This window comes from Piliocolobus tephrosceles, chromosome 12 (genome assembly GCF_002776525.5).
Source record: "Piliocolobus tephrosceles isolate RC106 chromosome 12, ASM277652v3, whole genome shotgun sequence".
Taxonomy (NCBI): Eukaryota; Metazoa; Chordata; class Mammalia; order Primates; family Cercopithecidae; genus Piliocolobus; species Piliocolobus tephrosceles.
This window is the reverse complement of record NC_045445.1, coordinates 1,248,286-1,259,293: the sequence shown is the minus strand read 5'-3', so window position 1 is coordinate 1,259,293 and position 11,008 is coordinate 1,248,286. Positions and strand designations below refer to the sequence as shown.

Genomic DNA, 11,008 nt, shown 5'->3' with positions numbered 1-11,008 from the left:
GGGGGTTGTAAATGGGGAGCTACTGCAAATGCGTACAAAGTTTCCTTTTGGGGTGATGAAAATGTTCTGGAATTAGATAGTGGTGATGGCTGCAAAACACTGTAAACACACTAAAAACTGCTGAATTGTACATTTTACAGGGTGAATTTTATGGTACGTGAATTGTATCTCAATAAAAAAAAATTTTTAATTTGAACGGAAAAGGATTGAAAAAAATACCAAATATTAACCAAAAAAAGTTATAGTTGCTATGTTAATATCAGACCAAGTAGACTAGAAGGGAAAATCATTGCTAGTATTAATGTATATCACTATATTTTGATCAAATATTCCACGTACCTAAAATATATACCAATTCTAAACTCATATATACTGAATAACATAACTTATAAATACATAAAGCAATAATTGAAAGAACTACAAGGAGAAACTGGCAAAAAGCAGTTGAGCCTCTACTCAGGGTATCATGTGAGGAAAGACTTGGCTCCCTGGGGTGAGGGAAACTATGGAAATCTCCATGGGGTGTGAGGGAGGAGCTCTGGAGAGATGGGCATGAGCTTCTGTTTTTTCAAAGACCAGCGTGATAGTAAGCCTGGGCTTTTTCTATTTCTCAAAAGGAGGCAGATAATAGGGTTGAAAAATACTGAAAAGGCCGGGCGCGGTGGCTCAAGCCTGTAATCCCAGCACTTTGGGAGGCCGAGACGGGCGGATCACGAGGTCAGGAGATCAAGACCATCCTGGCTAACATGGTGAAACCCCGTCTCTACTAAAAAATATAAAAAACCAGCCGGGCGAGGTGGTGGGCGCCTGTAGTCCCAGCTACTCGGGAGGCTGAGGCAGGAGAATGGCGGGAACCCGGGAGGCGGAGCTTGCAGTGAGCTGAGATCCAGCCACTGCACTCCAGCCTGGAACAGAGCGAGACTCCGTCTCGAGAAAAAAAAAAGAAAAATACTGAAAAATTCTCTTAAAGCAAAAATCAGATCCTGTCACTTGTTCTGTTTTAAACGTCAGTGGCTCCCAGTGCCCTCTTGAGAAAGTTCACTTTCCAGGATGATCTCTACCCACCTCCTCTCACAACCTCCCTCAACCAGACGGGATTCTTTGCTATTTCTGAAACATTCCGTACTTCTTATCTTGCCCACCTGGTGTTGGGCTGGTGATAGGGATCCCTGAATGAAGCTGGAGTGGGGTGGAGAACATGGTCACCACATGCCCAGACAGTGCCTGGCAGGAAGAAACATGTGGCTTATAGTGCCAACTCGGCCACCGCCTGGCCAGGGAGCCTGACTTGGTCACTTCGTCTCTTCAACAGACCTGCTGCTCTCCTGGGTTCCCTGGCAGCATCCTCAACTCCCTCACAACTCCCCCCCTCCCACTCCCATTGACTCCATGATCAAGCTCCATCCTTCCAGTAGTCCCACGTCTCTTGCCTTGTCCTATACATGGTTCAGGCTTGTCTCCCAGCCACCAGCCCTGCCCTGCCCCACTTCCAGGCCATTGCTCACACCGAACTCCAAAGGGATCTTTGTAGGGCCCAGCTCCCATGCCCCATTTCCACCACTGTGAAAAGACCTCCCTGGTTCCCACTTAACAGGACATAAAATTGAGGCACAGAGGACCTTAAAGGCAACACAAGCCAGATGGCATGGTGGCTCACACCTGTAGTCCTAGCTACTCAGGAGGCTGAGAATCACTTGAACCCAGGAGTTCTGGGCTGTAGTGTGCTATGTCCATCAGGTGTCCATACTAAGTTCAGCATCAATATTCTGGGAGCAGAGGACCACTAGGTTGCCTATGGAGGGGTGAACCAGCCCAGGTTGGAAACAGCGTAGGTCAAAACTCATGTGCTGATCAGTAGTAGGATCACACTTGTGAAGTGAATAGCCACTGCACTCCATCCTGGGCAACACAGTGAGACTCCATCTCATAAAAAAAAAAAAATTAAAAAATAAAAGAATTAAAAAAAAAAAAGGCAACACAAACCATGTGCAAGACCCAAACTCAAATCCAATGTGGGGTCCCCCAGCCCAGGGTTCTCTTTCCTTCAGACACACAGAGTTTGCATTCACAAAGAGAAGTGGGGAATGAATGCCGCCTTGTTTTCTTCAATTCCCCACACAATTATGTCCCAAGCAAGACCTCGCTTGCATGGATGCAAGCAAGAGGATGCAGTGGGAGAGCATGGGTTCAAATTCTCACTCTGCCACAAGCTGTGTAACTTTGGCTCACTTAGCCTCTCTATGCCTCAGTTTCTCCATATGTGAAGTGGGGATGATGATCATGATAGCAGCTATCTCACAGGTAAGGTTCAAGTTAATACATGGGAAGCTGTTCAATAAAGAGTCGTTACTAGCTTTTTTTTTTTTTTTTTTTTTTTTGTAGAGACAAGTTCTCTCCATCTTACCCAGGCTAGTCTCAAACTCCTGGGCTCGAGGGATCAGTGTTCTTTTTATTAAAAGGAATAAACCTTTCAGAACTACTAGATACAATGCTAGACACATATTTGCAAAGAGAAGGGTGAAAAGTAAATCTACTTTCATACTCCTCAGGCAACTCGACCTCACCACATCCAGAATCAATCTCATCACTCCTCCCCCAAAGTGATGCCCATTGAACTCTTCTTGATGAATGTTCTGCTGCCAGAACCATGACCTACCTGGATCCTCTCGCTTCATTCCCCACTTGCAACCCATCACCAAGACCTGTCCACGTGACTCCCAAAGAGCTCCTAGGACCACCTCCATGTCTCCCTGTCCCTAGGGTGGGCCCACAGGTTGAGCTTCCCTTGAAACTCTGCTACCTACAGTTTTGCTTCAAGATAGAGCACATGACCGACCCTGTGTGGCCCAGGACAGCAGAGACAGCTTCCTTTTGTGATGCCCACCAGGATTCCCCTGACCCTCGATTCTGGTCTGGTTCCAGACACTCCAATTCCCAGCAGCCAGCCCCAGCTCAGCACCTAACCCACACTGGACAAGAATGCTCTCTGGCTAAAAACCCCTTCGATGGCTCCCCACTGCTCCTAGACTACAGCTCCAGCTCCTTCCCCTGCCAGGATTGGTCTGGCCCATTCCTCTTGCTGCCAGCCTCAGCAACGGCCCTGAGCCTGACAAGCCCTCACAGCGTCCAGCGCAGCTCCCTTGCCATCACTTCACACACACACACCACTTTTGCCTTTGGCTAAACCAATCCTTTCTCTCTCCTTGGCTGCCATCCCACTGCCTAAGGGACCCAAACGGCCTTTCTCATATGGGGTCTTGGAGGGATGAAGGAGGGGTGCCACCTCTGCTTGACCTGGGGGTTCCCCCTCTCGCCCCTATCACAGATGGGCAGGACCTCTCCCCCAAGGTTGGACTTCCCCATGGCAGGATTTGCAGGGTGTGGGGTGGGGGCAGTGGCGGAGAGGAACGGGTTTGAGAGGCTGCCCAGGTGCTGAAGGAACTAGGGGAGGCTAATGGACGTCTAAAGATGGGGCCGTGGCTCCCCCTGCTGACGGGAGGCCATATTGCACCCTGTGTCAAGGCAGCCCAGAGCTGGCTTGAGCTCCAAGCGGAAGCGATCTGGCCACGTGCCTGGACTGGAAGAGCTGGCTGTTCCTGAGCAAGTGCCGGTTTCTTCCGGAAGGTTGGCTCTGGCACTCCTGCTCACGGTTCCCAGATCCACAAAGATCATTTTTATCATCCCCGTAAAACCACCCCTCCAATAGAGGGCGTCCTCCTGAAGGGCAGGCACCTATTCAGCGCCCAGCACCTGACACAGAGTAGAGGCTCAGTCAACATCTGACCAAAACAAGAGCAAGTAGGTATCGTGGGAGTCCAGTGTGAACAACGGAGAAGATGGGAAGGGGGACCCGCAGCAGGGGTGCCCGCAGGGAACAAGGCCCCGGGTAGGGGTGAGGGCAAGTGGGACAGGTCTTGGAGGTGAGGAGGCCATGGTACTGGCTGACTGAGGTCCCCTGTGGGGCCTAGAGCCTGGAGCGAAGGATGGCCTGGGAGTGGCTATGGGGATGGAGGAGGAGGCTGCCCACCCACCTCCAGCCTGTTCTCCCTGGTGGAAGCCAGGTCCCCTGGCTCCAACCCTGAACCCCACTCCAGCCTTCACCCACAAGGCCCAGGCCAGCCTTGGTTTGACCCTCACCGCCTCCCTTTGGGGCCCAAAGTTCAACAGGGAGAGTAATCTGCTCCACCATTCTCGCCAGTCCAGCTGTGGGTCATCAGGCTTACACTCTGGGGGCTGGCAGGGAGCAAGGGTCTCAGAGGGTAGGGAGGGGTGACCAGCTTGCCTGGAACTCTGGCTGGGGCCAAGGAGTGGCTCTAGAAGTCTTCCCCTGATGGGCCCAAGAGAAAGGGCTAGAGGGGCCGGCAGAGGTTTGGGACCCAGCAAGGCAGGGCTCTGGAGCCCTGGCCGCTCCAGAATGGAGGTTGGTGGACCTGGGGCCACTCAGACCAGAGGACAGGCCACGGCACTTCACTTCAGAAGCCACTGCCAAGCTGCCACTGCTCCCAGAGCCCCAGCTTCCAGCCCAGGTCTACCCCAGCCTGGAGCCTGAGGGTTCCAAAGCCCCCCACACAGCAGAGGGGAAGAGGGCCCCGTGTGGCCCTCTCCTGGACAAGGAGCTCCTCTCACCCCCTGACCCTGGGGTCCCCTATTCTGCTTGACAAGATGGCCTCTGGCCATGAAGAAAGGGAAGGGAGGGAGGGATGGAAGGTGACAGTTCTGGGCTCTGGTCGCCCTCCACGCACCTGTGAGCCCTTCCCAGTCCCAGGCACCTGGCTGAGGCACCCCAGGCCCGGCCCTGCATGGCAGGGGCACTGCAGCCCATCCCTGGGGGTCTGGAGCCAGCACTCAGCCTCCTGCCAGCGCCCCCTGCTGGCAGCCCAGCAGGCGTGTGCTGCCTCCACTTTGTCCCAGGACCCCAAGGCTGGGCAGTTACACCTCCGGGGTAGCAGAGCTGCCTGGCCACGCTGCCACTTGTTGGTGCTTTGGGGGGAGGGGACAGGAAGTTTTTGGACAGTTGGAAACTTGTCTGCCATGATGAGAGGGAGCAGAGGTTCAGGTGGCAGTGGGTAAAGCCGTGTAGCAGGGTCTCATTGGTTTCCTTCCCACAAGTGACCAGGTCCCCTCCATACTCGCCGCACCCCCAGTTCACCACTGGCCCATTGCTGTATCTTTCTTTATTGGTTTGGGGGAAACTGGAGGGGGCTGGAAGGCCATGACCATGACACAAGCAGGACCACCCCCACTCAGCGAAGCACAGAACAGCCGTGCAGGAAAGACAGCCCCGAGGCCCGCCTGCCAGCACCTCCTCGGCTTTTGGTGGGGTGGGGGGCAGGGGCGGGAGAGGCAACAGGGGAGGGGATCCACTGCCCCCAGGCAGGCAGAGCCTGAGGACAGACTTGGGGGTGCTCCATTCCAACCCCAGCACCATGCGCTACACCCTCAAATCTCAAACTCCAGCAGAGGCCAGCCCCAGGGGTGAAGGGTTGGGGGAGGGGACCAAAAGCATCCAAGGGAAGGAAATCCAGGGGTCAGTCCACTTGGCCTTGGCATCTGCCTGAGAGGGAGAAGCAGAGGGAAAGGGGGTAGTTAGGAGCCGACCTGCCAGCCCTGTGCCCCCACCTCCCACCTCGGTCAAATCCCAGATTTCTTAGAGGCCCTCTCCCCCTCCACTCGCTTGCCCAATCTCGGGCACCCACAGGCCCTCCCTGTCCTTCCACCTCTCCTGGGGCCCTGGCTCCTCCCTCTGCCCTCTGCCCTCAGTCCTCTGGCCTGTGGGGGCCACCCCACTTAGCTCTTGGCCACATGGAGTGCCACCACCCCCTAAGCTCTTCAAGGAGCCAGCTCCTGGGGGTGCAGGGTCCACTCAAACACACCTGGAGATCACCACTTGGGGGGCTGGCCAGCATGGAGGCCTGAGTGGCTGTGGCGGGCCAGGCCCTGCTCAGAGGCCCCCTCAGCCTCTGGGCTCTGCCCCAGCTTCCGGATGTGGCGCAGGAATGAGGTGGCATTGAAGGCTCGCTGCCAGAAGAGAGGGAGATCAGGCCAGGCCTGGGCCAGGCCCCAGCCCCAAGACTGTGAGGACCGCAGTGGCCACTGGGCAGTCACAGCGATCAGGCTACAGCTGGGATGCGGCGGGTGACCACACTGGGTCCGTCTCCACACTGACCTTCCAGTGCATCCGAGCAAAGTTCTTCTGGATCTGCTCACTGACAGAGCCCAAGATGTTCCTGTCGAAGGCTGTGTCCCCAGAGATCCTGGGGAAAGGCTGAAGGTCGGGGGGGGCCTCTCTGCAGGTGCAGTCCCCCTGGCCCTGGGGCAGCTCAGCAGGGCTCCCACTCACCAAAGATGCTGCAAGGCCTGCTGGCAGGTGAACCTCTTCTGGGGGTCTCGCTCCAGAAGGTGCCGGATGAAGTCTTTGGCTGGAACAGGGAGGCTGGGTCAGCCCATCGGGTCCCCACTCCCTTGCATCACCCCCAAGCACGGGCCAGCCTGAAGCTCACCTGATTCTGAGATGTCATCCCAGAAAGGAGAGTCAAACTCATAGCTGGCCCTCAGGATCTGGTTGAAGAGTTCAGGGTCGCTCTCGTCGTAGAAGGGGGGATACCCACACAGCCTGGCACCCACAGATGAATCACCCAGCTGTCCCACCCTCCCCAACCCAGCAGGGGCAGGCAGGCAGGAGACAAGCCTTCCCAGCAGTCACTCACAGGATGTAGGAGATGACGCCCAGTGCCCACACATCTACGGCCTTCCCGTAGGGTTTCTGCTCCAAGAGCTCTGGGGCTGGGGGCCAGAGACAGACAGACGCACGCACAGGCATACACGCAGCCATGCCGCTCAATGTCGCTGGCTCAGCCTACTCAAGCCCAGGAATGGCCCACACAAAGGCAACGGGCACAACAGCCTTCCCGGCTATCTAGGGTCCCCCAGGCCACCCCACTCCCAGCAAGCCTCAGGGTGCCATCCCTCACCCACATATCCGGGGGTCCCACAGGCGGTGCCTAGCATGTTGCCAGCCTGGATTTTGGAGAGTCCAAAGTCAGAGACCATGATCTTTGAGTCCTCAAAGGGCGTGGCATACAGGAGGTTTTCGGGCTGTGACACACGGACACCGGGAAAAGGGCCAGGTCAGTCCTGATGCGGTGCCGGTGCTGGGACAGGATGAGGACTACACGCTCTCAGGTTCCCCAGAGCCTTGGTGGAGAGGGAGATCAAGAAAGGCCCCAGCCGTGCTCCCGGGAAAACAAAGGCAGGGCCAGGTGGGCAAGTGGGAGGGTGGGGCGCCGAGGCCCCAGCCAGGCACCTTGAGGTCCCGGTGCACGATCCCCAGGCTGTGCAGGTAGGAGACGGCGCCGAGGACCTGACCCACCAGATGGCTGGCATCCTTCTCTGTGTAGGAGCCGCGCTCCATGATGCGGTCAAACAGCTCGCCACCCGTCACCCTGGGGGTGCCAGGGGTTTGGCTGACCCAGGCACTCAGCCTGGCCTTCAGCCCCACTCACTGCTCAGCCCCTCCCCGGCTCCCACAGCCTGCCCAGGCCCTCCTCACAGTTCCATGGCCAGGTAGAGGTGGGAAGGGCTCTCGTGGACATCCTCCAGAGCGACAATGTTGGGGTGACTGATCCTGCAACGGCAAGGAAGCGCCTGTGGGCCAACAGAGTCAAGGGGTGCTCTGTCCTGAGGCCCCGGGAAAAGCCTCCTCCCTCTTCTCTCCCTCCCACCTCTGTTCCCCAGTGCCGACCACACGCCACCCCTGCCCGGTCCAGGAAGGCGGAGCTCCAGCCCGAGCCCTGGCCTTCCTTCTAAAGCCCATTTGAAAAGCACACATCAATATCCACTAGCTCCCTCTGGCTGCCACAGGGATGTGCAGGCCCAGAGAGAGCACTGCCCCAGGCTTCCCAAAGGTTGGTGGCCAGGCCTAGACTAGAGCCAGGGACTCCTTGCACCCCTCATCGACCTATGCCACATTCCAGGGCCCCGCGAGGTGCGCACCTACGGAGCACTGCGATCTCGTTCTCCACCAGGGCCTCCTTGCCCCGGAGGGCCTTCTTGGGGATGCACTTGAGGGCCACGAGGTGTGCGGAGCCCCGCTCCTGGGCCAGCACAACCTCGGAGAAGGCACCCCTGCCGCACACAGGAGCGGTGGGAGGTGGGAAGGAAGTGGGAAGAGAAGAGAGGCAGGAGGGAGAGAGAGGGGAGCGGGGAGGGCCCCCTGTGAAGGAGATGGGGAGGCCCTACCTGGCCCTGTGCCACCCCCCACGAAACTCAACACATGCCATCTCACAGACTCACTCACATTCACACACCCCTATATATTCACACACACATCATCTCACACCCACTCGCGTAGTCACACACACATGCCATCTCACCCAGGTATACACACACACGATCACACGCGCGCACACTCACGAGCCGAGCCTCTCGCGGATCTCATAGACGCTGCTGATGTCCTCCGTGTGTTTCTTCAGCAGCAGCATGTCTGCAGGGGCAGGGGAGAGGTGATGGGGGTCCCTCCTCCCTCCCCCGCACCGGGGACGAGGGCAGCTTCCTCCTCCACCCCTGTCAGGCAGGCCTCAGCCGTTGCTGCGCTCCATCCTCCCCTCCCCCGTCCAGGTCCACACCCCCAGACGGACGCCTCCCAGCGAGGCCACCGCATACGCGCCTCCACATCCCAGGCCTACAGCTGCCATCCCACGCCCCCACACCCTGCACCCCGACAGCGACCAGCGCCTGGATGCTGCCTCTCTGCCTCCACACATCCGGCCGCTTTCCAGAAGGCTCCATGCTCACCCACGCCGGTCCCTCCCCCATCCACACATCCACAGCGCCCACGCCCCCATCCCCGCCTAGACCCGCCACCCATGGCACAGCGCCCACAGGCACCCGCTGCCCAAGCCACCAAGCCGCCCGAGATGCACCTGCGACCCCCGCGCGCAGCCACCTGCCAAGACCGCGGCCACCCACGCGGCCGCAGACGCAGCCCGGCCCTCGGCGCCGCGGAGCAGGGGGACCTGGCAGCCTGGGCCGCCCGCGTCCCGAGCTGCGTGGACCGAGCGCGAGCGGGCAGGGGGCGCGCCAGGCGTGACAGGTGTGCTGAGGGCGCGCAGGGCTGTGGCGGCGGTGGGCCGGACCTGGTGCGCCCCCGCCTCTCGCGTCCCCGCGCCCCGAAGCAGGTGCGGACCTGGAGCGGGTGCCGCAGCGTCGTTCCGTGCCGTGGCCGCCTCGCCAAGCCCCCCGCCCGCTTCCCGCCGGCCCCGCCCCCTCCGCGCACGCCCCCGCCGGCCGCCCAAGCACGCAGTGGCCAAGCGCGGCCGCGGCGCCGCAGGGCACCTTGTAAGGCAATCGCCGGGCTCCGGCTCGGGCGCCGGCCGCCACCGCCCGGCCCACTGCTCTCTCGCGCAGCCTCCCGGAGCTGCGGCCCGGCTGGGCCGACCCCAGGACCTTTGCACCACCGGTGGCTGTCTCCCAGAGAGCTCTCTTCAGCCACAGGTCGGCAAGGCTCTCTGCCTTCCAGTCTCTGCTTTCACCGCCTCTCCGGGGACAGGCCGACCGGGCCACTTGCCCGAAAACAGCCTCCATCCCTAGCTCCAGTACCCTGCAACCCTGCACCACAGCTCTGCCACCCTGGGCACCCTCTGGCTCCACCATTAATCCCTCACCCTCACTCTCTACCCAGCAGCCAGAGCATTCCTTTTATTGAGATCATGTCACCGTCCCGCAGCTCTCTCTGTCAATCCAAGTCAAAGCATGAGTCCTTAGGGGGTGGCCTAATGACTGCTCTGGCCCCTCCCCACCTTTCCCGGCCACTGGCCCCCCTCCTGGCCCTAACCCGCACCACATTGGCAGCTGCGTCCCAGCCTTTGCTCCCCTGCCTGGAATGTTCTTCGCTCAGATAGCTGCCTGGCTTGGCTCCTCACTCCATCAGATCTCGGCTCAAATGTCCCCTCCTCAAACCGGCCTCCCCGGCTCTGCCTCTCCCAATTCTCCCCACATACCCCTGCCCTGTCTTTAGAACGTCCAACAGCAAAAATCACCTTCTTCGCCTGGTCTTCCTCACCAAAGCGACTGCTCCCAGACAGTGCATCTCCGTGAACCCAGCCAAGAGGAGCGTAGGAAATAAGTGCGGGTGACTGAATTCAATTCTGCATCCAACAGTTACTCGACCCCCCTCGCTGCCCGCCATCCAGTCCCATGAGGTTCTGGCACCCTCCCCAGGGTCTGTGCTCCACATCCCCACAGGTCAGCATCACAGGGGTTCCATCAAGTGGCAGGGTCCAGTCTTCACAGTGACCCATGGGCCCTGGTATGACACAAAGTCTTCAAGAGAGTCTGCGGGGCAGGAAGAGTTTTTTAAAAATCATTTTTCCAGACCTCAACTCCCATATATACTCTGTGTAAAAACTGGGAAATCTGAGAAGGCCCCTGGCAGCTCTTGCCCCCTGGCCTTTCCCAGTCACCCCTCCCAGGGCACTGCAGAAGGCTCCAGGGACCCCGGCACTCAGAAGCTCCAGTCCTACCTGCTCATCTATGTGAACAGGGTTTCCTCGGACCGACATCTAAAACAGAAAAAAAAACAGGAATGGAACTGATGCTGAGCCCCTTCTCATGACAGCAGGAAGTACAATTTGTTCACAGATACCTACAGATAATTCCCCAGAATGTCTAATACGCCAATGGTGCTTTGCTCAAGCCAGAAGCAGCATTAGCAGAGTTCTACAACATGGTCCCAGGTTATAAAAAGAAATAGAAATACACATATTTCTGTGTCCCAGAGAAATACGATGGTGTGAGTAATAAAAAACTGCCCACGTGGACAGAGATGGCACAAAGAGACCTCTCTGAGGGGCAGCAGATGGAAACTGGAGGCCAGAAGGAAAGCATCCACCTCCAAAGTGGGCCTGGGAAAGAAGAGCCAGCAGGCAGGTATTGGTCCACGAGGTGACTCAGATGCCCCTGGCCTCATGTAAAAACTGATGGCACAATTTTTGTTTTAAATCATTGTATC

At 58.1% G+C, this 11,008-nt stretch overlaps 2 protein-coding genes across 2 annotated transcripts in view; both read right to left on the bottom strand.

Moving 5' to 3' along the window:
• Positions 1-5,880: 5,880 nt before the first annotated feature.
• Positions 5,881-9,582, bottom strand: PNCK (pregnancy up-regulated nonubiquitous CaM kinase). The gene is given in 12 exon segments (XM_023202090.1): positions 5,881-6,018; positions 6,167-6,254; positions 6,341-6,419; positions 6,501-6,613; positions 6,708-6,783; positions 6,972-7,095; positions 7,304-7,442; positions 7,550-7,624; positions 7,993-8,124; positions 8,413-8,482; positions 9,334-9,478; positions 9,481-9,582. Coding segments are annotated over 12 exon segments (1,281 nt in total).
• Positions 9,583-10,249: 667 nt separating this feature from the next.
• IRAK1 (interleukin 1 receptor associated kinase 1) overlaps positions 10,250-11,008 on the bottom strand; it is a 7,190-nt gene continuing 6,431 nt past the window's right edge. Inside the window, exon 12 of the mRNA XM_031936656.1 lies at positions 10,250-10,303. Within this exon, the coding sequence (XP_031792516.1) occupies positions 10,250-10,303 (54 nt within the window). The remainder of the gene's footprint in view (positions 10,304-11,008) is intronic.